The sequence below is a fragment of the Planococcus citri genome, chromosome 5 (assembly GCF_950023065.1).
Source record: "Planococcus citri chromosome 5, ihPlaCitr1.1, whole genome shotgun sequence".
NCBI lineage: Eukaryota > Metazoa > Arthropoda > Insecta > Hemiptera > Pseudococcidae > Planococcus > Planococcus citri.
In genome coordinates, this window is record NC_088681.1 from 10,473,853 (window position 1) to 10,499,313 (window position 25,461).

The 25,461-nt window shown below is 34.1% G+C and overlaps 4 protein-coding genes across 6 annotated transcripts; all 4 read left to right on the top strand.

Annotated features, from left to right (window-relative positions):
- Positions 1 to 2,389: 2,389 nt before the first annotated feature.
- Positions 2,390 to 3,461, top strand: LOC135849500 (B-cell receptor-associated protein 31). The gene has a single exon (XM_065369971.1). It carries the CDS (start codon positions 2,647 to 2,649, stop codon positions 3,328 to 3,330), a length of 684 nt encoding a protein of 227 aa, XP_065226043.1. The 5' UTR covers positions 2,390 to 2,646; the 3' UTR covers positions 3,331 to 3,461.
- Positions 3,462 to 3,891: 430 nt separating this feature from the next.
- On the top strand, positions 3,892 to 5,954 carry LOC135849501 (vesicle transport protein SFT2B). 2 transcript variants are annotated; one of them, XM_065369973.1, is made up of 6 exons: positions 3,892 to 4,170; positions 4,260 to 4,382; positions 4,485 to 4,654; positions 4,729 to 4,846; positions 4,940 to 5,074; positions 5,170 to 5,954. In XM_065369973.1, the coding sequence occupies exons 2-5, from the start codon at positions 4,311 to 4,313 to the stop codon at positions 5,063 to 5,065; spliced, it is 486 nt and encodes a 161-aa protein (XP_065226045.1). In that variant the 5' UTR covers positions 3,892 to 4,170; positions 4,260 to 4,310; the 3' UTR covers positions 5,066 to 5,074; positions 5,170 to 5,954. The 2 variants fall into 2 exon arrangements, with proteins under 2 accessions (XP_065226045.1, XP_065226044.1); XM_065369972.1 differs by having other exon boundaries at positions 3,912 to 4,170; positions 4,940 to 5,066.
- A 565-nt stretch (positions 5,955 to 6,519) lies between these two features.
- Pen (Pendulin) lies at positions 6,520 to 9,892 on the top strand. Of its 2 annotated transcripts, none has more exons than XM_065369969.1 (10): positions 6,520 to 6,729; positions 7,188 to 7,275; positions 7,362 to 7,536; positions 7,621 to 7,774; positions 7,843 to 8,104; positions 8,182 to 8,320; positions 8,400 to 8,758; positions 8,830 to 9,012; positions 9,095 to 9,241; positions 9,322 to 9,892. In XM_065369969.1, the coding sequence occupies exons 2-10, from the start codon at positions 7,216 to 7,218 to the stop codon at positions 9,415 to 9,417; spliced, it is 1,575 nt and encodes a 524-aa protein (XP_065226041.1). In that variant the 5' UTR covers positions 6,520 to 6,729; positions 7,188 to 7,215; the 3' UTR covers positions 9,418 to 9,892. The 2 variants fall into 2 exon arrangements, with proteins under 2 accessions (XP_065226041.1, XP_065226042.1); XM_065369970.1 differs by lacking the exon at positions 6,520 to 6,729 and adding an exon at positions 7,086 to 7,104.
- A 4,153-nt stretch (positions 9,893 to 14,045) lies between these two features.
- On the top strand, positions 14,046 to 20,433 carry JMJD5 (Jumonji domain containing 5). Its single transcript, XM_065366644.1, has 8 exons — positions 14,046 to 14,424; positions 14,555 to 14,684; positions 14,757 to 14,922; positions 15,007 to 15,165; positions 15,315 to 15,532; positions 16,780 to 17,110; positions 17,189 to 17,411; positions 20,307 to 20,433. The coding sequence occupies exons 1-7, from the start codon at positions 14,282 to 14,284 to the stop codon at positions 17,272 to 17,274; spliced, it is 1,233 nt and encodes a 410-aa protein (XP_065222716.1). The 5' UTR covers positions 14,046 to 14,281; the 3' UTR covers positions 17,275 to 17,411; positions 20,307 to 20,433.
- The last annotated feature ends 5,028 nt before the right edge of the window (positions 20,434 to 25,461 follow it).

Below are 25,461 nucleotides of genomic sequence, written 5' to 3' on the forward strand. Positions count from 1 at the left end.
GGATTTCAAGTCATTTTAGAGCCTTCAACGACTTTTTTGAAAATTACTTGAGCCTCCAGTAGATTTTTGAAACTTGAAATTTCCCCAAAATGTTATCAAACCAAGATGGAGAGTCGAAATTCGTTCTGCACACTAATTTCAATACGCTACGAAGTTGACTGCTGGTGAATTTCAAGTCTTTTTGGAGCCTCCAGCAACTTTTTGAAAGGTTGTATGACGTTTTTTTGGAAAATTGAAATTTCCTAAAAGTTTCTGGAAGCTTCAAAACCATTTGAAACCACCATGTAGTCTGCGAAGTAAATTTCAGCTTGCCAACTCCATTTAATAAATTAATGTTTGGGAAATTTCAAGTTTCAAAAATGTACTGGAGGCTCCAGTAATTTTCAAAAAAGTCGCTGGAGGCCCTAAAATGACTTGAACCCACCTGAAGTCGTCTTCAGAGGGTGTTAAAATTGGAGTGTGGAGTAAATTTCAGCTTTCCATCTCCATTTTGATGAAATTTTGTGAAAATTTGAAGTTCCAAAAATCTGCTAGAGGCTCCAGTAATTTTCAAAAAAAATCGCTGGAGGCTCTAAAATGACTTGAACCCACCTAAAGTCGTCTTCTGAGGGTGTTAAAATTGGAGTGTAGAGTAAATTTCAGCTTTCCATCTCCTTTTGATGAAATTTTGTGAAAATTTAAAAGATTCAAAAATGTGATGGAGGTTTCAGGAATTTTCAAAAAGTCGCTTGAGCCTCCAAAACGACTTGAAATTCACCTGCAGTACTTCGTAGCGTATTGAAATTAGTTTTTTGAATGAATTTTAGCTTTACAACTCCAAGTTGATGGAATTTTGTGGGAATTTCGAGTTTCAAAAATCTGCTGGAGGCTCCAGAACTGCTCAAAACGGGTTGAAACCGTTTCCAATCGATTTGGCATGTCGAAAATAGGGTATATCCCAAATTTCAGCTTTCTTGGTCAATTTGGTAAAATTTTGATTTTTTCCCTCATTTTTGGCCTAAATTCGATTTTCAAAAATTCACCAAAAATCGAAAAACGCACTTTAGCACTTGAAATTTGGACAGGTGATAAATTTTTGCATGATCTTTCGATCTACCTTTGTAAAGTTTGAAAAAGTTTGTGTAAGTCCTATGTTATGGTTATAACGCAAAATCTGCAATTTCGGCTGACCTGTCAATCAAAACGGCCGCCATTTTGTAAGTAAGGCCAACTTTTTTTTTGGCAACTTTGCATTAAAATGTTCCTTAGGATGTCCCCTTTAAGAAAAATGTTGTCCCGGAGGATCGGCGGGGGGGGGGGGTGCAATTACTCCTATTGTCATATGCCGGACTACGAGTGATCGTTTTGTTTTTTTCGAAATTTGATTGAAAAATATTTTAGCATTAAGAAAATTAACCTAAATTTTTCCTTTTCATATTTATGTTATGGCCTTATGGGTTTGGGTTACCTATATGAAATTGAAAAACTTTGTTTTCAGTATTTTATTTGTTGAAAGTTTTGAGTTTTTTAAAAATACTTCGATATTAATATGAGCCCCTTTTTATTTAGTAATAAAATGAATTCGAGGGGTTTGAACTTTTTGAATTTTGATCACCCTTTTTAATGAGCACGAAGATTGTTTCTCATTTCATTAATTCATAATTTTGGCGATGTAAAACTTAAACCTTATTGTAAAAGACAGATTTTCATGGTTCAAGAAAATGGTATCATGGGTTCAAAAAATGAAAAATCATTATTTTGACGAAAATGAACGGTTCGCATTCTTTTGAGCATCTTCAAAGTTCAAACTTCCAAAGTTCTAACGTATTTTTATTTTTTAATTTAAGGGGATATTCTCAATACACCAAATTTTCTCATTGCATAACCAAAATGCCTTATTTTACATTAGTCTTATGGAACAAACTTTGATATAATTATTCAGAGCCGCGGATGAACGGAATGGGCTCAAATTTGAAATATATATTTTTCAAGACATTTTGAACAATCCTATGCATGCGTTTGTCGATACGTTAAATAGTTTTCGAAAAAATACAGTTTTAAAAATGTTGGATTTTTCACCAAAAAGTCCCAAATTTCATTAAACCGTATTTTTTCGAAAACTATTCAACGTATCGACAAATGCATGCATAGGATTGTTCGAAATGTCTTGAAAAGCATATATTTCAAATTTGAGCCCATTCCGTGCATCCGCGGCTCTGAATAATTATATTTACGTTTGGCAGGCAAACCGATATACTACCATGTATTGAGAATATCCCCTTAAAAAAAAAAAAAAAATTTGAAATCATTACCTCACCATAAACATGAGCGCTACAAATGATCAATATAGTGTCGAAAATTGACGTTCGAATGCACCTCCCCACGAATAAACTCTATGGAATTTTGTTTTGGTTACCATCTGATTTCATTTTATTACGTGTTTTATTATCGTTGATCGCCTTCTTTTTCTGTTCGAAAACTACTTTTGGTATAAATAATTATCATTTCTCGGCGTTAATTTCATCATATTTAAATATAACTCCGTACTAGACGTGTACTTCGAGTAGATCTCATTCGTTTTAAATCGTGTTATGTGATATCTGAGTAACCCTTCGATCTAAATTTTTCCACCGGATTCGTGTTTTTTTTTCTCGTACTTGGTTCAAAATGAGTCTACAGTGGACATTGGTAGCCGGATTTTTATATTTGGAAGTATTCATCACGTTGCTTCTAGTCCTTCCGGTAGCTTCACCTCAACGATGGAATCGACTTCTGAATTCAAGTTTCGTCAAAACACTTCGAAGTCAAGCACAATGGTATTTCTATCTTATATTAGTCATATTGGTATTATTCCTACTGGATGCTATTCGTGAAATGCGTAAATACTCCAATCTCGAAGCCAGCGAACACCACGGACACGCGCATTTAGAAACGGAAATGCAAACCAGCATGAGATTATTCAGAGCTCAACGTAACTTCTATATTTCTGGGTTTGCTTTGTTTTTGAGCGTAGTCATCAGACGCATACTTCATTTACTAACCACTCAAGCTAATCTAATCGCTCAAAGTGAAGCTGCGTTGAAACAAGCTCAAAGTGCTTCGGCTGCAGCTAGATCGATGTTGACTAAAGAAAAAACCGATGGATTGTCGAGCGAAGCGTATGAAAAACAGATCAAAGAACTCAAAGAATCGCTTAAATCTGCCGAAGAGAAATATAACAAGAATAAACAAGATCGAGATGCTTTGAAAAGTCAAGCTGAATCTGTTACGAAGGAATACGATAGGTTATTGGACGAACATAGGAAATTACAAGAGAGTGTTTCGGCGTCTGGTGATAAAAAACGCGAATAGAGTATCATTTTTCATTTTTTTCGTGTGTATAGTTAGCTGTAATAATTTAACTTTGTAATTTTGCTCATTTTAAGTTCTCTGTTAACTTCGTAATGTCTTAAGGGAATTATATTTATACTTTTTTCGGTGTATTTTCTGCTGTTTGGTGTTTACATACTTGAATGAAGGCGAGTTATATGGCCGTGATTGTGACATTGACTCATGATTCGTAATCTCATTACAATGTTATTAAGTGTGTGAAAAAAGTAGTGTTTTATTGCATCATTATTTACGATTATGATGCGTTGATAGTTTCGAAGTCGAAGATGACGTTGTTTTATTCTGGTTATTTATGGATGAATTTTAATATCCAACTTCGAAGTTTAAATTCTTTTCAGTTTTCAGATCTGAAACTCGTATTAAAATTCAAAGGCATTTCATTTGATTACTTTTGAAGCAATTTTTTGATGAAATTCGCCTAAGGGAATGTTGTATTGTCATCGTAAAGAAACTATCGAGTCATATTTCTGACCTCAATTTTCAATCTGTAAAAATTTGCTAAAACATCATAAATTTTTGCAATTCGGCATTATGCCAAAAATGGGCAAAGTTCAATAGACAGGAGGGGAAAGGAAAATTGATACACAAGACCGAATGAACTGGAATTTTTCGAAAAGAATCATTTTGACCTGTTATCGATCCGTTTACAGCGCAATAAAATTGCCCACGCTCGATGAAAATAACGTTAATACGCCTTGCGTGATTTGGTATTGATAAGCAAAAAAGAGCAACTGGTAAACTTGTTGCTGAGGAATTCAGGAAGTGTTTTAATAATTTCATCGAGAAGTCCCTCGAAAATTGGTAAGTCAGTTTCAGTGGTAAATTCTCATCACCCATAAATTCATTATCGAGACGTTTAGATCGTTTCAATCTTCGTGGTTGTTTTCCAGATTGGCCAACAGAAGCCCATTTTGGTCTCCAATCGAGTATACGTTTTCACTATGGATAAATTGAGAAGAGCTTTGAGCGGAGATGAAAATTACGACGAAGATAGCTCGACTGGTATTTTTAATGTAAGTTTTACAATCTTCAATTTACGAATTATAATCTGTACGTTTTGATTTACAATTTTGACACTTATGGTACATCTTGAGATCATTTCTGTTGCTATTTAGAACTTGGATTCATCTGTCACTCTCAGCTGGTCTACAAGACTGAAGGCATTTGCGGCATGTTTCGTTCTCGGTATGGTTTTCACGTTTTGTGGCACATTTGCGTTGTTTATCAATAACATACCGAAATTTGCTGTCTTCTACACTATTGGAAATATCATCTCTTTAGCTAGGTAAATTGATCTAAAGTTCATTGTATTATGATGTTAGTAAATACGAAATTATCACCGTTTCTTGTACGTTTTAGTACGTGCTTCCTGATGGGACCGTTCAATCAATTGAAGAAAATGTTCGCCTCGACTAGAATTATCGCTACTATTCTCGTTTTCGTTATGCTCGGATTGACATTATTTTCTAGTTTTTATGTACGTTTCTCAAAATATTATTTTTTGTGTTGTATCTTATCGTATCTATTGTACATTCCTCCTAATGCATTTTTTTTGTTTACTTTTCTTTAGCTGAAGAAAGCTGCGTTATCGTTAATTTTCATTGTATTACAATTTTTGGCATTGACGTGGTACTCTTTATCTTACGTTCCATTCGCGAGGGATGCTGTCAAAAAAGCTGTTACTTCTTGCGTTTAAAGTACGTAGGTAGTGTATTTGGCTATTTATCGAATTATCAACTATCATTCGACTTTGAACCTCATTTTAATTACGTTTTTGATATGGTCTGGATTATGTTGTAGATATCAGTGATGTCATCGGTGTGTTATTTTCTATGAGTCATTTGCTGAGCGTGGAACATCACGATGTATAGATATCATTATCATAATTCGTTTCTCGATTTATTATTTGCTTATAGTACGTATGAAATAATATTTGCATAACGCTGCGAATGTAACTGCATTCGCATCATGTTCGTAATACATATTTTGTAAATAACCGAATCCAACCGTCTCAGTGGCGAATTTATCCTCTAAAACGTTTCTATATAGTAATATTATAATTTTTATATGTTTAAACATGTATATAATTTTTTATTTAATTTGTTAATAGGCTTATTTTGTTCATTTTTAAACGGTAAATACCCCAGTTTGATGATTGTTTGCCTACTTCTCTATATTGTCAATTTATTATTTTTATTTTTTATATATGTTATTTTGAATTTTTATTTTCTCATTTTTTCCTACCCTCATTTCACCGATTTTTTGTTCCTCCTGGTGGGTTTGGCTGAAAAAAGAGGAATTTGTATTCAACTTTTCTCCCCTATAGTCTATTTACGAGTAGCATGCCTCAAAGGATTGAAATTTTAGTGTGGTTCCCTCATTCAAGTTGAGATTAATTCAACTCCAAATTGGATTCGATACTCGAATTTTAGACGAAAAGTCGGTCCTTTTATGTGCTCTATGTGAATGTTTTTTTTGGTACTTATTATGATTTTTATAATTATTTAGCTTATTATTATGTGAGTACGTCTCGACGTAAAATGTGGCGTTTTTATGTTTACGTAAATATTTTCTGATGTTGAGGATTTTCTTTTTTTTTTTTCCATAATCATTTTCTTCGAATTGGGAACAAGAAACATTGTGTTGGTTACGTTTTATTGACGTTAGAATATTGAAAATGACGAATGAGAAGTCATATAAAATTATGATCATTTTTCGATTCATTATCATTGGAAAAAGAAAGGTAAAAGTGTAAAAGAAAACCCCATGTTGTAACTTGTAATAAATTAATAAAATGAAAAAAATGATCCTATCAACTTTACCTATTTAAATTATTTTTCAAAAATGTTTGTAGGTGGCGCTGTGGAATTTCTCGTTCTGTTATTTTGCACATTTTTGTGGACATGATTTCATGAAGTGGATCAAACTATTTTGAAATCGGTAAATAAATTCCGTTCCAAAAGTTTATCCAGAGTAAAAATATCTCGTAAATTGTACGAGATCATTAACACGGACTAACAACCTGTAACATTGCGATAATTTCCATTCAAAATGAAAATAGATTAAAATCGCAAAATGGTCCACCTCAGCCTCACACCTCTACAAAAAATCAAATTAGCATCTCACCAACAACCCCTCTTTCCCGATTTCCCCTCTCGCGGTCATCTTCAGACATTTTCTTTTCTCTTTCGTTCGTTGTTATCTGATGCGATTTTCCCTCAAGAACCGTTTCAATTTTGAAATGTATTGCGAATGTTTCTCGTGGTTCGAAAATGCGATTTGAGATTTAATTTAATCCGGTGAATTTTTACTCGAAACGTAATCGTCGTTGAAGAATCTCAACCTTCAATTTTCATTCGAGTAAGTTGAAAACCTTGACTAGTGATTAATTCAATTACATAAATACAAAAATTCGTAAGATCTCAATAGGTTTCGGTGTCTCTGAGGAGACAATAAAGTCTCAATCTATTATATTCGACTTGTTGAGAATACAAGTATTTACACATCAACCTCAGTCACAATTGAAAAATCTCAGTGGTTCTCGAATGTGATCATGTGTTTGTTTACAATGATCTAATGCAATACACTCGTGATGTTTCGTTCGTTTCAAGAACTTCTTAAAAATTGGTAAATTCTCGTTGAAAATTTTCAGTCAATAGTACATTGTATTCGATTCCTGTTGTTTACGATTATAACGAAAGGTTCTCGTTGTTGGTCGCTTGCGCAATGTGCTGGGTAGTTCGAATCGATAATCCGTTGAGCATGTCCGTGTACGTCATTGAAACCCGAATGTAATGCGATTTTGTTCTGTTTTATAGGATATTTCGTTTGCATGACCGTTGAAAGATGGCTAATCTAGATGAAAGCCGAAGAATGCATTTCAAGAACAAAGGGCGATGCCCCGAGGTGAGTTGCACTGCACGTTATACTCGTAAATCTTCTTCTTCGTTACGAACGAACAGCTCTTAAATTCGGATATGTTTCATTATTAGGAAATGCGACGAAGACGTAACGAGGTGAGCATCGAACTACGTAAAGCTCGTAAAGACGATCAGCTTTCAAAAAAACGTAACATTTTTGCCGAAGAGTTATTCTCCGACGATGAGGTATCTCCGTGCGAACAGGCATCTCCATCGACAATGGTCAGTCCTCAAGATATCATCGAAGGTACGTTACATCATAGTCTTTTTCTCTTTCCCCAGTCGTATAATTTGTTGAGAGTTTGTTGTATAATTTTATTCGTTGTTTCAGCCATTCAAAGTGGCGATCGTTTGAAACTACTTCACGCTGTGCGATCAGCTCGTAAAATCCTGAGTCGCGAAAAGAATCCACCTATTGATAAAATGATTAACGCAGGATTAGTTCCCGTATTAGTACAACTATTGGAAATACAATCCGAAGATGAGTAAGTGTATTCTCACAGTCTTCGTTCTCTTACAACGTCTCTCATTCTAACTCTTAATCTCATTCTAGTGGCGATATTCAATTCGAAGCTGCTTGGGCTTTGACTAATATCGCATCCGGTAACTCGGAACAGACTAAAACCGTAATAGAAGCTGGCGCTATTCCGAAATTCGCTACACTGTTAAGCTCGCCGTTTTCTCACATCGTCGAACAAGCTGTCTGGGCTTTAGGTAACATTGCCGGTGACGGTCCCGAAGCTAGAGATTTGGTATTGGCTCAAGGCGTCATGAAATATTTATTAAGGCTCATAGAACCGGAACCTTTATGTGCCGTAAGTGTTCCACGTTTTATCTGCTGATATGTTTATGTTTTCGTTTCGTTTATCTAAAGTGATTTTTCGCATTGCAGATATCTTATCTACGTAATATCGTATGGACCATTTCGAATTTATGCCGTAATAAGAAACCACCTCCGGATTTCACCGCCGTCAGACCCTGCATTCCGTATCTTAGTCGATTATTGTACTATAACGATAACGACGTATTGGGTTAGTCTCACGTTATGATCTCGATCGTCTCGAAAATTTCGATTATTTTTACTATTTGATTTTGTTCATTTACCTACAGCTGACGCGTGTTGGGCATTTTCTTATCTCACCGACGGTACCAATGAAAAAATCCAAGCGGTTGTAGACCAAAACATAGTACCAAAATTAGTCGAACTATTGGGTCATCAAGCGTCGACGATTGTAACACCGGCATTACGAGTAATAGGCAACATAGTGACTGGAAACGACGAACAAACCGACGCTGTAATCCAAGCCAGCGCTTTGCCCCAATTAAAAGTTCTCTTGCATAGTACGCGACCAGCTCTGGTTAAAGAAGCCGCTTGGGCTATTTCCAATATAACCGCTGGTACTTCCTCTCAAATCCAGACAGTAATCGACGCTAATTTATTACCCGATATCATTCAAGTTTTAGAAAAGGTAGTATTAGATTCATTCGTACCCCTCGAGTGTGTTGAAAAAGCACTGATTTCATTTTTAACGTGTTTCAGGGTGACTTCAAATCTCAAAGAGAAGCCGCTTGGGCTGTCGCTAATTTCACCAGCGGATGCACCGCTTATCAATTGTTTAATTTCTTGAATTTAGGCCTTATTACACCCTTCTGCGCTGTTTTAAATAGTAGAGATTGGAAAACCATTTGTGTAGTATTGGATGGTATTTTTAATATGCTGCAAGTGAGTTGATGAAATTATTTTTGAAAATTAGACGTATTTCGTCGGATAAAAATCTACATGCGAGTCGTTGGTTTTGTTTCAGTTGAGCGAGAAAGTAGGCGAACATCATAATGTAGCTTTAGCCATCGAAGATTGCGGCGGTCTTGATAAAATAGAAGAATTACAAAATCATCCTAAAGATCAAATTTATAACAAAGCTTACCACATCGTAGAAAGCTATTTTTCGGATGTACGTTTAAATTATTGTATTTCTATGTACTTATCGAACTCGATCGTTCCATAATCTAATCAAATTCTACCATGTTACAGGGCAAAGAAGACGGTACCGTCGTTCCAGAATCCACCAGCGACGATAAATTCATGTTCACTGCCCCAGACAGTGCTTCTGGAACATTCTCATTTTAAACAATCGGCATTACTTTTTTTTTAAACTAGTAGTATATTATTCGCTGCTATATACCTTTTACTGTCTTAAACTGTTTTTTTTTCGTCTTGTTTTATTTCGTCAACCACGTCACAAATCTGTTTTTTAATTGTGTCTAGAGCTGCTGTTTCCGTTTTTTTCCCTGTTTTATTTTTTTACTAGTTTGAATACCTATATTATACAACAATCGTTTTTTTTTTTTAATGAATGGAAACAGTTGTTGTGGCGATCGTTTCGCGGTCGATGTTTTGATACGCATTTTCGATACACACGGATTAATTTAGTAAGCAAAGTCTGGTTACTTGAATTTTTGGTTATGTTGTTTATTTATATTATAATATTACTTTCTCAATCATGATGGTTTTCGTAGAAAATGTATTTGCGAGTATTGTATCTTTTTACGTATGTAATTTTGAAAAATGTTGCGTATAATAATTATTTTCAAACACAACGTAATCTTGTGATGTTTTTTGTTTTGGTGTGGAGATCGTGTTATTTTGGGTCACTATGAATGATGATACCATTCTGAAAGGAATCGGCTATTATGTGATTTAAGTGAATTGAGTAGAGTTGCTGATTGTCCATTATAATTGGGTGAAATTGCGTTGGAAGAAGATTTATCTAGATGAGGTTGAAAGTACCTATTCGTGTGATAAGAGAAATTCCGAGTTCAATTCCTTCAATGAAGAATTTGAACAAAAACGCATGGAGGACACTGCCTGAGTGAAGTCTGTTTCACTGAGTGTGGCTTACATATCCAACGTTTTCGGTGATTAAAAAATTACCGGACCGCAGATGTGAATTATGAGTAAATTACGCAGGCACATTTTTTATCTGTTTTAATTACAAGTCAAGAACGAACTCTGAATTTGTTGTTGTCAATGGGTGTTTTTGGAACGGTTCTTTTTTTATAGTTTTGCATTCATTCGTTTCGATTCTACGTTTTGGATTGTACTGGTGTGCCCAAAAGTCAGTTTACTTACGCCATCAAAAGTCACATATAATTCAAGAACGAAGCCTCCTAAAGAAAAACTAATGACATTGATCTGATAGGAAATTTTATCCTCTACAATTTTCTTCACTGTCATTTTTCTCTAGGATGCACCGTTCGCCGAGAAAATCAACTTTTATGTCAAAAAACGTAAATGAAAAAAATTCGGGGAAAAAATTTAAAATTAATTCAGCAGTTAATTTCAGCTATTTTTAACATGATTCCCATAATGTGATGAAATATAACTAATCTTTTCAAAAAAAAAAGTCAAAATTTTTTTTTACAAAAACCCCATACCTTGGGAGGGGTGCTACCAAAATCAAATTTTGTAAAAATGGAAAAAAAATCGAGTGATACGTCAAAATGTAGGTTTTTTTGGTCGAGAAACACGAATGTGAGGTCCTTTTTTCCCTCAAACCCCTTGGAGAGGGGCTACCAAAATCAAATGTTGTAAAAAAGGAAAAAAAACCGAGTGATCTGAGGTCCTCTTTTCCCTCAGACCCCTCGGGGGCAGAGCTGGGGCGACTTGGAGTCGCGTGGAAGAGTCGTGGGGAGTCAGACTCATTTTTTTAAACTCTTTAATAATAAGCAGTCGCAATTTCGAGGAGTCTTGACTCTTTTTTTTGAAGAGTCGCGCCCTGCGACTCTTGCGACTCCCAAAATAATCACAAAAATGATTACTGCGATATAATGTGGTACTTATGCGTAAAAACAGTGTGAGATTTTAGTCGGGGGGGGGGCGCATAAGGATCAAAATTGCACCCCCTGCCAATCGTCCGGGACAACGTTTTTCTTAGAGCGGGAGTCCTAAGGTAAGGATCATTTGTAGCCCTTTTCCTCTAAAATATAAAGTGGCCCTACCAACAAAATGGCGGCCATTTTGATTGACAGGTCAGCCGAAATCGCAGATTTTGCGTTCCAACATAGAACTTGTAAAAAAATTTCAAACCGTACAGAGGTAGATCGAAATATCAGGCAAAAATTCATCACCTGTCAAAATTTCAAGTGCTAAAGTGCGTTTTTCGATTTTTGGTGAATTTTTAAAAATCACATTCAGGCCAAAAATGAGGGGAAAAAATCAAAATTTTATCAAATTAACCTAAAAAGCTGAAATTTGAGAAATACCCCATTTTCGACCTGCCAAATCGATTGAAAACTGTTTCAAACCGTTTTGAGCAGTTCTGGAGCCTCCAGCAGATTTTTAAAAGTCGAAATTTCCACAAAATTTCATGAAATGGAGCTGGAAAGCCGAAATTCATTCTGCAAACTAATTTCAAGTCTCCAAGAAGTCGACTGCAGGTAAATTTAATGTCGTTTTGTTTTGGAGTCTCCAGCGATTTTTTGAAGAATACCTACTGGAGCCTCCAGTAGATTTTTGAAACTTGAAAAATTTCATCAAATGGAGATGGAAAGGTAAAATTAACTCCGCACTCCAATTTTAACACCCTCTGAAGACGACTTTGGGTGGGTTCAAATCATTCTGGAGCCTCCAGTGACTTTTGGAAAGATTTCATGGCGTTTTTAGGAAAATTGAAATTTCCAAGAAGTAGCTGGAAGCTTCAAAACCACTAGAAATCACAGTGTAGTCGACTTCATATTGTATTGAAATTAGTTTGCAGAGTAAATTTCAGCTTGCTGACCCCATTTGATAAAATGTTATGAAAATTTCAAGTTTCAAAAATCTAGTGGAGGCTCCAGTAATTTTCAAAAAGTCGCTGCAGGCTCCAAAATGACTTGAACACAGCGGAAATCGTCTTCAGAGGGTGTTAAAATTGAAGTACAGAGTTAATTTTAGCTTTCCATCTCGCAATTTGATAAAATTTTGAGGAAATTTCAAGTTTCAAAAATCTACTGAAGGCTCCAGTAATTTTCAAAAAATTGCTGGACGGCTGGTGACTCCAAATCGACTTCAAATTCGCCTGCAGTCGACTTCGTAGAGAATTAAGAGTGAATTTCGGTTTTCCAACTCTATTTGATGAAATTTTGTGGAAATTTCGAGTTTTAAAAATCTGCTGGAGGCTTCAGAACTGCTCAAAACGGTTTGAAACAGTTTTCAATCGATTTGGCAGTTCAAAAATAAGGTATATCCCAAATTTCAGCTTTCTAGGTTAATTTGGCAACATTTTGATTTTTCCCACACTTTGGTCAAAATTTGATATTTGAAAATTCACCAAAAAACGAAAAAGTCACTCTAGCACTATGGGAATGTTACAGATTTAAAACTAAACAGATTTATCGAACCACAAAAAGAGTCGCAAGAGTCGCGATGTCGCGAAAAGAGTCGCAGCTAAAAGAGTCAGACTCCTCTCAGACTCCTTCATTTAAAGAGTCGCACTTTAGAGTCGCGGACTCTTCAAAGAGTCGCCCGAGCTCTGCTGTGGGGCCGTAGGGGAGGTGCTACTATTCTTGAGATATCTCGTCTCAAATGGGACTACATTTTAACTACACTACTCGAATTTTTGTCATTTTTTCAAAATTTTTTTCAGTAGCATCTCCCCATAGAGGCTGAGTGAAAAAAGGACTTCAAATTCGTGTTTCTCAAACCAAAAATCATACATTTTGACATATCACTCGATTTTGTTTCATTTTCACAGAATTTGATTTCGGTAGCACCTCCCCAAGGGCCCTCAAGAGTACTGAGGAAAAAAAGTACCTCAAATTCGTGTTTCTCGACCCAAAAAAACCTCTATTTTGCGACCCAAAAAAACCTCTATTTTGACATATCACTCGATTTTTTTTAGATTTTTACAAAATTTGATTTTGGTAGCACCCTCCCTCCCTCCCTCCCTCCCTCCAAGGGTACGGCGTTTTTGTAAAAAAAAATTTTTGACATGTTTTTTTTTGAAAAGATCATTTATATTTCATTACATTATGAAAATCATGTTAAAAATAGCTGAAATTAACTGCCGAATTAATTTTAAATTTTTTTCTTTTCTCTAATTTTTTTCATTTTTTTTTTAATTCACGTTTTTTGACACAAAAGTTGATTTTTCCAGCCAACGGTGCCAAATTCGTGTTTCTCGACCCGAAAAACCTATATTTTAACATACTTACACTCGATTTTTTTTCACTTTTACAAAATTTGGTTTTGGTAGCACCTCCTCAATGGCCCCTGAGTGGTCGGAGGGGAAAAGGACCTCAGATTCGTGTTTCTCGACCCAAAAAACCTACATTTTGACATATCACTCGATTTTTTTTTTATTTTACAAAATTTGATTTTGGTAGCACCCTCCTCCAAAAGGATCTGGCGTTTTTGTAAAAAAAAAATTTGACGTGTTTTTTTTTCGAAAAGATCATTTATATTTCATCACATTATGGGAATCATGTTAAAAATAGCTGAAATTAACTGCTGAATTAATTTTACATTTTTTTCATTTTTTTTTTTAATTCACGTTTTTTGACATAAAAGTTGATTTTCCCGGCGAACGGTGCATCCTATGGAGAAAAATGACAATGAAGAAAATTGTAGAGGATAAAATTTCCTATCAGATCAATGCCATTAGTTTCTCTTTAGGAGGCTCAGTTCTTGAATTATTCATGTGACTTTTGATGGGGTAAGTAAACTGACTTTTGGGCACCCCTGTACTGTTTCATGTTTTTGCATCTACTTATGTGTTTTTGATTTTGAAGAATTCATGGACGGTGCGCATGCGCATTCGAAACAGATGATGAACATATGTTGTTTGTCGATGCATATTCATATTGCATATTGTTGATTGTTGCATATTATTCGCCGCTATCGCTGTCGACTCGTACCGCATAGATAGAAATTAGAAATAGAATTAAAGAAGGACACCGGAAGGGCACACACGTGTTGTTAGTGAAATTGAAATAAGATGTGATGTCATTTCAAGATGGAAGCAAACGTGAATCGTCTTCTAGAAGAAATAAAGTCTTCAACGAGTCAGATACAACTCCCAGAAGGCACCGGTAACAGTGAAAAAGACATAATCCGCGTTATTTCGCTATGTGTTCAATCTCTTACCGAAGATTCGAGGTAATATTAGCTTTAAGTATTATGAAAGTACATTACATTTCGCGTCATAATTTTAGAATGCCTGACATAAGTCGAGCATTACATCGAGTAAGTTTCACTTGACTTGAAAATTTTTGATCTATGTGTACAGATACAACGACAAGTGGTTCACGTTAATCGATAGTGTAATTGATCGATTATGGGAGAAACTGAACACCGGAAAATGGCAAGATGTTTTCGAAAGTCACCGACACCTGTATGCATTCGCCTCCTACATAAAGGTAATTGAAAATACTCTGAAAACGATCGCAATATATGTACCTACGATTTATATATATAATTCTCATTTTCAGACCGGTATCATTCTAAGAAGAGTTAACGATCAATCCGATTCCTCGAAAATTTCGAGCATTCTGACCGATGCTATCAAAGCCACCGATATGGGTCTATTGATGGGTAGTTCGATGCGTAAAGAATTATCTCACGTGGCTAATGAATTATGTCGATTGATTCATTCGGGTACACTAAGTTTAAGTTCATCTATTGGGTTTATTTAAGATGAAATATCAATTCGAGGTAACTAACGACTAACGTTTTGTGTAGTTTCAGATTATCAAGACTGTCCGGAAACGAACTCGTTTCCGAAAGCAGATAATACCGAAGTTGAACTAAGAGGCGAAGCAATTCCGGTCGTTGTTTGTCCTTCGATAGAGTCGTTTTCTAAAAACTATTTCAATCCTCGTAAACCAGTTAAATTGAAAGGTAAACATCAAACAATATAATCTAATTTTTCAAATTCATTTTGTAAAGATGGCGTATAAAAAAGGGATTGGAGAAGTGGTTAAGATAAGAAAAAACCATGGCGGTTCCGAATTCCGATTATTTTTATCAGTTTATGTTTATTATTTCAGGTTGTATAGAACATTGGCCAGCGTTACAGAAATGGTCTAATGTGAAGTATATTCTCGAAAAAATCGGACCCAGAACTGTACCAGTTGAAATCGGTAGCAGCTACACTTCTTCCGAATGGTCTCAAAAGCTGATGACCGTACGTTCGTTCATCGAAACATACATGCTCAAAAATAATACCCCAGTCGGATATATTGCTCAACATCAGCTCTTCAATCAAGTACGTTTTATTGAGTATTTGTTTTTTTTTTTTTTTTAAATGTATAAGAAACGTTACTCTACAGAGTGGCCCAAAAGTCAGTATCCCGGTTTTCACGTTTTAGTTTTTCTTTAAAAAATCAAAAACTAAGCATCCTAGAAAAAAACTACCGACATCATGTCGATTCAAAATTTAATTCTCTACAACTTTGTTATCATGAAATTTTTTTTGGACGCTTCCTTTCGCCTCCAGATCGATTTTTGTGACGTGATGATTTTCATGAAAAAATTTTCAAAAGTTCATTTCTAAGAGTTTTAGTTTTTCTTCAAAAACTCAAAAACTAAGCATCCTAGAAAAAAACTAACGACATTATGTCGATTGGAAATTTTATTCTCTACAACTTTGCTTTCGTGAAATTTTTTTTGGACGCTTCCTTTCGCCTCCAGATCAACTTTTATGAAGCTCAGTTGGCAAATTTTTCGAAAATTTTAGTTTTTTGTAAAAAAATCAAAAACTAAGCATCCTAGAAAAAAACTAACGACATTACGTCGATTGGAAATTTTATTCTCTACAATTTTCCTCGACATAATTTTTTCGTAGGATGCTTCTTTTCATCTCCAGATCAATTTTAATGAAACTTAGCCTGCAAATTTTTCAAAAATTTTAGTTTTTTGTAAAAAAAATCAAAAACTAAGCATCCTAGAAAAAATTACGTCGAGGAAAATTGTAGAGAATAAAATTTCCAATCGACATAATGTCGTTAGTTTTTTTCTAGGATGCTTAGTTTTTGATTTTTTTACAAAAAACTAAAATTTTCGAAAAATTTGCCAACTGAGCTTCATAAAAGTTGATCTGGAGGCGAAAGGAAGCGTCCAAAAAAAATTTCACGAAAGCAAAGTTGTAGAGAATAAAATTTCCAATCGACGTAATGTCGTTAGTTTTTTTCTAGGATGCTTAGTTTTTGAGTTTTTGAAGAAAAACTAAAACTCTTAGAAATGAACTTTTGAAAATTTTTTCATGAAAATCATCACGTCACAAAAATCGATCTGGAGGCGAAAGGAAGCGTCCAAAAAAAATTTCATGATAACAAAGTTGTAGAGAATTAAATTTTGAATCGACATGATGTCGGTAGTTTTTTTCTAGGATGCTTAGTTTTTGATTTTTTAAAGAAAAACTAAAACGTGAAAATCGGGATACTGACTTTTGGGCCACTCTGTATAACATGTCTGATTTATATTTCGTTATTGTTTTCGAACTTCTTGAAATAGATCGTAGAATTACTCGATGATATTCGCGAACCGGAGTACTGCTGTTTATCCGACACTTACGAAAAAAGCAGCGACGGTGTCGATGTAAATGCTTGGTTTGGTCCCGCTCATACGGTTTCACCGATGCATTACGATCCCAAACATAATCTACTAACGCAGATCGTCGGATCTAAAGCTATTCTACTGGCGGATCCGAAATACAACGATGATATTTATCCTTACGAAGATGCTTTATTGTTCAATACGTCTCAGGTTGATCCTGAGCATCCGGACTTCGATCAGTTTCCCAAATTTAAAGATGTTCAATTGATGCAATGTGTTTTAGAACCAGGTAACTTGTTTTTCCTTCGAGTAAATTGAGAAAAAAAATTATAATTTAATATTTTCGAATGTGTTTATGTTTCTGTAGGTGATATGCTTTACATACCTCCAAAATGGTGGCACCATGTACGTTCGTTGAGTGCGAGCTTCTCAGTAAGCTTTTGGTGGAAGTAATGTACTAAAGTTGACGGAATGGAATTGTTTATCTCACGTTGTGGAGTCGCGACTCTCTAGAAGAGAAAAATATCTTCATACCGTCGAAATGACAGGAAGAAAATCTCGATCGATATTTTTCAATTCTATTGTAAAAAGTACGTATTTTTTAACGTGATGCTTTCAATTCTAAACTTGTTGTCAAACTTCTACGAAATTACATCAACGTTTGGTTGATATCCAGGGGTGCCCAAAAGTCAGTTTACACCATCAAAAATCACATATAATTCAAGAACTAAGCCTCCTAAAGAAAAACCAATGGCATTAATCTGATAGGAAATTTTATCTTGTACAATTTTCTTCCCGGTCATTTTTCTCTAGGATGCACCGTTCGCCGGGAAAAATCAACTTTTATATCAAAAAACGTGAATTTAAAAACAAAAAAAAAAAAAAAAAAATGAAAAAAATGAAAAATTATTTTAGCAGTTAATTTTAGCTATTTTCAACATGATTCGCATAATTTGATGAAATCTAAATAATCTTTTCAAAAAAAAACACGTCAACATTTTTTTTTACAAAAACGCCAGACCCTAGAGGGGAGAAGGAGGTGCTGCCAAAATCAAATTTTGTAAAAATGAAAAAAAAAATCGAGTGATATGTCAAAATGTAGGTTTTTTGGGTCGAGAAACACGAATCTGAGGTCCTTTTTTCTCTCATACCCCTCGGGGGCCATCAAGGAGGTGCTACCATTCTTGAGATATCTCGTCTCAAACGAGACTACATTTTAAGTAAATTAACGCGAAGTAATTGTAAGTGAATAAGGCATAAATTCTTTTATTCAGCTCGCTACAAAACCACGATTGCGTGAAAATGTGTGTTTAATTGTGTAGAATTTGAGTGTGGTTAGTTACTTTGGGACTATAGGCGCGATTTTTCTAGTTATATGATGTAAAATAACCGACGATACCGGGTCGAATGATTGAAAAACTGACAAATAAAACCCCCCAACCTAAAAAACCTAGATTTTGATACAATACCCGAATTTTTGTGTTTTTTTCAAAATTTTATTTCTGTAGCACCATAGAGGCTGAGTGAAAAAATGACTTAATATTCGTGTTTCTCGAACCAAAAAATCTACATTTTGACGTATCACTCGATTTTTTTTTATTTTCACAAAATTTGATTTTGGTAGCACCTCCCCAAGGGGTTTGAGGGGAAAAAGGACCTCAGATTCGTGTTTCTCGACCCAAAAAACCTACATTTTGACATATCACTCGATTTTTTTGCCATTTTTACAAAATTTTATTTTGATAGCACCTCTTCAATGGCCCCCGAGGGGTCTGAGGGAAAAAAGGACCTCAGATTCGTGTTTCTCGAACCAAAAAAACCTACATTTTGACGTATCACTCGATTTTTTTTTCATTTTTACAAAATTTGATTTCAGTAGCACCTTCCCAAGGGCTCTCAAGAGTACTGAGGAAAAAAAGCAGGCTTGTTAACCGGTTTCTAACCATTAACCGTAACCGCAAATTAACCGGTAAATTAACCGAAAAAAAATTAACCGTAACCAAAAAACCTTTTTTTTTCGAAATATCACTAACCATAACCGTAACCGTAACCGTTTTCTGAGATCAAAATAAACCGTAACCATAACCTTAACCAAAAAATGTTTAGAAAAAAACCGGTTACAAAATTTTAAAATTCATTTCTTTTTATCTGAGTTTTTTTTCAATGTGATTTGAAATTTTAATCAAAAAAATGATCAAAAGATTAAAAATATTTCCAGTTTTCCAATTTTTTAAGCTTCAAAATTTCAATCTCCGCGCCGAAAGAATTTTTGGAAATTTTCAAATTTTCAACTGTAATTTTAACCATTAACCGAAATTTTAAGCTCAACTGGAAAAATTACCACCAAGAACTGTAACCTTAACCTTAACCATTAACCGAAAAAAATGTTCATCAATAACCGTAACCTGAACCTTAACCGTAACTTTAAAAAATGAATAACCTTAACCGTAACCTTTAACCGAAATTTTGAATTTCTTGTTTAATTTTTAACCGTAACCTTAACCGGAAATTTTTTTTTCGGTTAACAAGCCTGAAAAAAAGTACCTCAGATTCGTGCTCCTCAACCCAAAAAACCTATATTTCGACATATCACTCGAATTTTTTTAATTTTTATAAAATTTGATTTTGGTAGCTCCTCCTCAATGGCCCCCGAGGGGTCTGAGGGAAAAAAGGACCTCAGATTCGTGTTTCTCGACCCAAAAAACCTACATTTTGACATATCACTCGATTTTTTTTTCATTTTTACAAAATTTGATTTCAGTAGCACCTCCCCAAGGGCCCTCAAGAGTACTGAGGAAAAAAAGTACCTCAGATTCGTGCTCCTCAACCCAAAAAACCTATATTTTAACATATCACTCGAATTTTTTTAATTTTTATAAAATTTGATTTTGGTAGCTCCTCCTCAATGGCCCCCGAGGGGTCTGAGGGAAAAAAGGATCTCAGATTCGTGTTTCTCGGCCCAAAAATCCTACACTTTGACATATCACTCGATTTTTTTTTTCATTTTTACCTAATTTGATTTTGAGAGCACCCCCCTCCCCCCCCAGGGTCTGGCGTTTTTGTAAAACAAATTTTTGAAACCCAACTTTGATAAAAATGGACAAAGCGAGTTTTGGAATATCACTCTTCATTTCATCAAATTATGGGAATCATGTTAAAAATAGCTGAAATTAACCGCTGAAATAATTTTAAATTTTTTTCCCAATTGTTTTCATTTTTTTTTTTTTAAATTCACGTTTTTTGACATAAAAGTTAGTTTTCCCGGCGAACGGTGCATCCTAGAGGAAAATGACAAGGAAGAAGATTGTAGAGGATGAAATTTCCTATCAGATCTAGTTCTTGAATTATACATATGTGACTGTTGATGACGTAAACTGACTTTTGGGCACCCCTGTTACTGATTAAAAATGAAAAAATTGAATTTTTTCAGTATCAAATTGAGTTGAAAAACTTGGTTAATTTTTTTTCATGTTCTTTGATTACAGATTCGGTTTCACTTCGCCATAACTTGAACTACTAGTACTTAACTACGAATGTTGACACGATTTTGAGCAGTTGCATTTTCGACGGTACTACAGCGTTTCATTCTGGGTGAATTTAGCTCTAATTCAATCGATCAAAATAAATCAAGAATAATACCTTACTTGCAGTTAAACAGATTTTCAAGCAGGTAGTTTAATGAGCAGTTATTTGATTATAATTTTTAGTTCATTTTATCGTAATATTTGTGATACCGAAGATATTGGATAGATATATTATAAGAATGTGTTTGGATAGATAAATTATGCACAGGAGTGGTAGAGTGAATTTTTCTGCCATATCGCAGAATTTTAGCAAGTAAAGGAAAAAAAGAGAGTCGCACTATGTGATGGAGGTAAGTATGTAGTTTTTGCAGTGTTTTATTGAAAAAAGTGTAGAGTATGAGAGACACGTTCAGAGATTGGGAACATCTTGTCGTATGCAGAATTTTGGAGATAACTGCATCGGGTTTTTGCAGAGTCTCTTTTTATCTTTTTAAAATTTCTACATTACCATTGGAAATTAATTTAGACTGCTAAGAATAGAGTTGTAGCTTATTCTCGACCTATTTGGAGACCTCGAGTCTTTTAACCCTATGACGCGGGGATTTTTTGTTTTTGATGAAAAAAAAAATATATATATGTATTTGATAGATTTTGAGGTGCTAATGACGGGGAAAATAATTGAAAAATTCCTACCTAGGCCTTTTGGGGCCTCAGAAAGGGCGCGGCCCAAATGGACCGGTTATGCAGTACAGAAATGAATATATAGGATTTTTCAGATTATATTTTTACAAAAATCGGTAATAACGACACCTTCCGTTCTAGATGTAGGCTACTTTTCGATGGGCACTCGTCATGTTTACAGTCTTTTTTATTTGACCCAAATTGAGGCCAATGATTTAAGCGATCATAACGTACATCAGCTGGTATCTTTGGGAGACCTAGAGGAGATAGAGTGAATGCTATGAGAAAATGAACCATGGTATTTTCAACAAAAAAAAATCAAAATTTAGTATTGAAAAAAAAATGTTGCGGTGAAATATTATTTTTTAAATGAAACAAATCACTCGAGGCGCCAGCTTCTGATTCTTCAAAACAATATTTTTACTTCTTGTGTCATCCATATTTTTGAAAAAGAATTATAGGATCGGAATACATACAAAATATGCGTTTTTGAAACAATTCTAAAAGGTCCTAAGTAGTTATTATTGTATTTTCCCTGCTGGGTTGGCTTTTGCAGATGGACTTTTTTCCACAGTATACTCAATATTTTCTCTATTTATGTGATAGTGTATAGAGGAGGAACCCCACTTTCTGAATATAGCCAGTAGAGCATGGCGACACAGGAACACCAGAAACATATCTACTTACACAGCGGACCACAAACACTGTCAAACTACAATCAATTCCAATATGATCTGCTAAGAATGCATGAGCAATAGCAATTGACTCTACATCTAAAAAATTGAATAAAGTAACACAAAGTAACAAAATATTAACTGTTTAACAAATGAAATGAAATGGTTTTCTTCTTTTCCTTTTTTAAGAGATTTGAAGTTTTGAATTGATGGGTAAACACTAAACATTGTTGAGTGATATGAAAAATCAGTTGGGAATTAGGTTACATTATAAGCTGATTATGAAATAATAAACGAATCATCAGAGAATGAATAATAGGTAAACAAAGAATGAAAAATGAAAAAAAATTTAAAAAAAATAGAAATTATAATTTAAACTCTCAAGTTTTTGAGAAAGAAGATCTGTAGCTTTGAACTACTGTAGGTTCGTGAAGGATCGCTGGTGTGTAAAATGTAGAAATCTTTCGTGGCAATTTGATGAATAATAACATTATAATTCCTTACCTTAAAAAATACTTACGCATGCTTAAAATCGAGCTCTTCCCAAATCACTGGAAATGACTTCCGTTCAAGGATTGTCTTTATTATCAATGATTTGTCCATGTATGTGTTGAGTTGGGATATGACTGCAAGTGCAAAGTCTGAAATGGAGAGGTTCATTTGCTAGTCTGTGGTTTCCTAACCAGAAGCAGAAATTCAAAACATCAGACATTGATATATGTATAGTATAATGTACAATTATACATGGACTTCAAATCATAGCTAATGGGCTAAAACTGGGAATTCAAGATTTTCAACAAGCAATAATCAAAACAAAGTCAGTAAACATATAAAAATTCTCAGGCTCTTTTTAATATTTACTCCTCAATTAAAGATTCAACATCCAGTTTGAGGTATTATTTTACTTAAATACTCAAATTAGTACAAGGAATGAATATTTTGTACTCCTTCTCTGTCAATGTTCTCCTCTTCATTGTTGTCTCTTCTGCAAATTGAGCTCAACTTGCAATACAAGAACTCTGCAAACACCACCCAACAGGTAATACTGGATTCTTGTTGCATATGCTACTTAATTGGAAACTTGATTCGGATTTTCCTTCAAATAAAACTCCATAGTTGGAAAATAAATGTTTCCTTTTTTCAGTCCTTGAAATATTGACAAAAATATTCACCAACATTTCCATGATTAATTTTTGCAGTGTCATGGTCGTCATGTTATTTTTTGTATCACAGACAAATGTGCCTTTGCTAATTATGATGTTTTTAATTTAAAGTACAGTGACATTTAAAGCTGGTGACAAGCTTTCCGGCGACATTTATGCCAAAAAATAACAACAAATGTCCAATGGTGATCATTGCTGTTAAAAACATTGCTATGGTGTACTGACTACTGATTCACAATAAACTGAATGAAATATAAAAATTCATGGAGCCAGTGTAAATCAATTGCTTAAGCTGCATTTTAAATTGAAATACTCCTACTACTTTACTCAATAATTTATAGTTATGAAACTAAAGTAATGAAAATCTGTAAAAATCTATGATCAAAATTCACAAATATGAAAATCAACTACAGTGATAAGTGATAACCATTGAAAAACTGCAAAATTCAAATCCACCAATCAGACAATGCTTGTGATGAGATTAAGTCGCGCCCTAGGCCCTTTGGGAGGATTAAACACAATTTTTTGAACTGTCAGTTGATATCTAGTATTTTGATGCAGCACAATTACAAGCTTGTGATCTGAACTGCAAACCATGATGATATAATGTAATATTATCAAGAATTTTAATAATAGGCCTATCACACCTGTATATAAATTGAAAAAAAAAAACAAAAAAAAACATTACGTACTCCTTTAGCGATACTTGAATATGTAATTTAGACTTTTTTGTTTTCATCTCTTGTTAATTTTTTTCTTGTATGTATACTTAGTTGGTCAAGTCCCGCGATTTCTTTCAAGGTTGCATTGAAAAGAGATTCATATTGTTGACAAGCTTCTGATTCTAATGATTTACTGTCAAAGTAGGTATGTCACTATCTAAAATTGAAAAAAAAATTGATATATGTACATACAATGTAACATAAAATTAAAAGCATAAAATAATTTTTAATACAAAATTTCATCTTTGCAAATTTTATATGTAATAAGTATATCATTTTCCAATCTCACCATTGGCTTTGGTAGTTCCTTAAATAATCTGAAATTGAAAAAAAAATCAATTTATAAAATTATAACTATAGGAATAAATTAAATATTAATTTTTAATATTTTTAAATTTTTAAAAATGAAAAATCATCTTACTTTTTGCTTCATTGTAAGAAAATCAAAACTAAATTCATTACCGATCAAAATTTCAAGCTCCAAATTTTCATATTTCTGAGACACGATTTCGTTTTGATTGGCTCTTGGAGAACTGATCCGACCTGCGATTTTCGGTACTGTATTTGCTGTGATTTTTATTTTCAATCCATTTTGCACAGGAATATCCAATTCAACCATTTTAGATCTAACAGATGAACAATCATTTCCGAATGTGGATATCTGTAAAACTTCATGGCCCAAAATTTTACATCGCATTTTCGAAGCTAAATTGTTAGTAATGTAAGTTCGTTTACTACCAGTATCTAAAATAATTGTAGTAACTAATTACTGGACCAAAATTTACCGACGTGACTAAAAGAGCTCCATCTTCACATTCGGATAGAAGAGTGGCGTTCGTAGTTGTTGAAGCGGATTCGTCAGTTTTAGTTTCTTTTTTTGTGGAACCAGGTTTGAACTTTTCAGGGCACAACGAACGATGATGTTTGCTCTTTTTTTTACAGTAGGTACACGCAGATTTTCGAACTTTCACACTGCTTAGCAGAATGATTGGATTTAAAACAAATAAAACAGTTACCTTTGATTTTTTCTTTTCTATCAGCAATCGTGGTATAATTTGTGCATTGATCGGACCAGCGATTTTCTTGGCAGTATATGCATTTTTTCGACTGTTCATTCGACAATAAAGCTTCGGCGGAACTTTTCGAAAAATTTTTCTTTCTAACTTCGTGAAAAGATTGATTAGAATAATTGTAACTAAATTTTTCACGCTTTTTAATGAATTTATCTAGTTGAGTTCTCAATTCGGATAATGAATCTTCGCCTAAATGAAGTTGAGTAATTGCATCGAAAGGAAATTTTTGAAAAACTTCAGAGAACAGAATGGTATTGTTGTTTATTTGCTCATTGAAACCTTCAAGAGCTCGTAATTTTGCTTCGATTTCGTCATACGTTTTTCGCAAATTTGGGGTCCACATATTAGATTTTTGAACCTTTTTGATTTCATCATCAAGTAATCGAATGTTTTTATTTTTATCGCCGAAATTTTTCTCAACAAGATTATAAACAATTGCATAATTTTCCTCCTTGATTGGCATTCCATCAAGTAATTTTTCTGTATCACCAACTAGATGATTTTTCAGGTACGTAAGTTTTTGTTCAGGTTCGAGATCGGATTGATGGATAGCATGATTAAAAGTTGACCAAAAATTCGAGAAGTCTTTGATACTTCCGTTGTACTTTTTTTTAATTCTAGCTTTGGAATTTTTATTGTTGCTTTATTATTATTATTTGAAGAAGAAGAACCGGAAGCAGATTCGGAGTTTTGGCGAGAAATTCGTTCTAAGTTTTAAATAGTATCAATTTGTTTTTGAAGAGCAGATTTCACTAAAATATAATCTTCTTCGAATTTTTCGATAAGTATATGATTCGAGGTCA

Coding starts and splice junctions, on each gene's coding strand:
- LOC135849500 (XM_065369971.1), top strand. CDS start 2,647: ATGAGTCTACAGTGGACATTGGTAGCCGGATTTTTATATTTGGAAGTA.
- LOC135849501 (XM_065369973.1), top strand. CDS start 4,311: ATGGATAAATTGAGAAGAGCTTTGAGCGGAGATGAAAATTACGACGAA. Junction 4,383..4,484: donor GCTCGACTGGTATTTTTAAT/GTAAGTTTTACA, acceptor GTTGCTATTTAG/AACTTGGATTCATCTGTCAC. Junction 4,655..4,728: donor AATATCATCTCTTTAGCTAG/GTAAATTGATCT, acceptor TGTACGTTTTAG/TACGTGCTTCCTGATGGGAC.
- Pen (XM_065369969.1), top strand. CDS start 7,216: ATGGCTAATCTAGATGAAAGCCGAAGAATGCATTTCAAGAACAAAGGG. Junction 8,105..8,181: donor AACCGGAACCTTTATGTGCC/GTAAGTGTTCCA, acceptor TTCGCATTGCAG/ATATCTTATCTACGTAATAT. Junction 9,013..9,094: donor GTATTTTTAATATGCTGCAA/GTGAGTTGATGA, acceptor GTTTTGTTTCAG/TTGAGCGAGAAAGTAGGCGA.
- JMJD5 (XM_065366644.1), top strand. CDS start 14,282: ATGGAAGCAAACGTGAATCGTCTTCTAGAAGAAATAAAGTCTTCAACG. Junction 14,425..14,554: donor TCTCTTACCGAAGATTCGAG/GTAATATTAGCT, acceptor CTATGTGTACAG/ATACAACGACAAGTGGTTCA. Junction 14,923..15,006: donor ATGTCGATTGATTCATTCGG/GTACACTAAGTT, acceptor CGTTTTGTGTAG/TTTCAGATTATCAAGACTGT.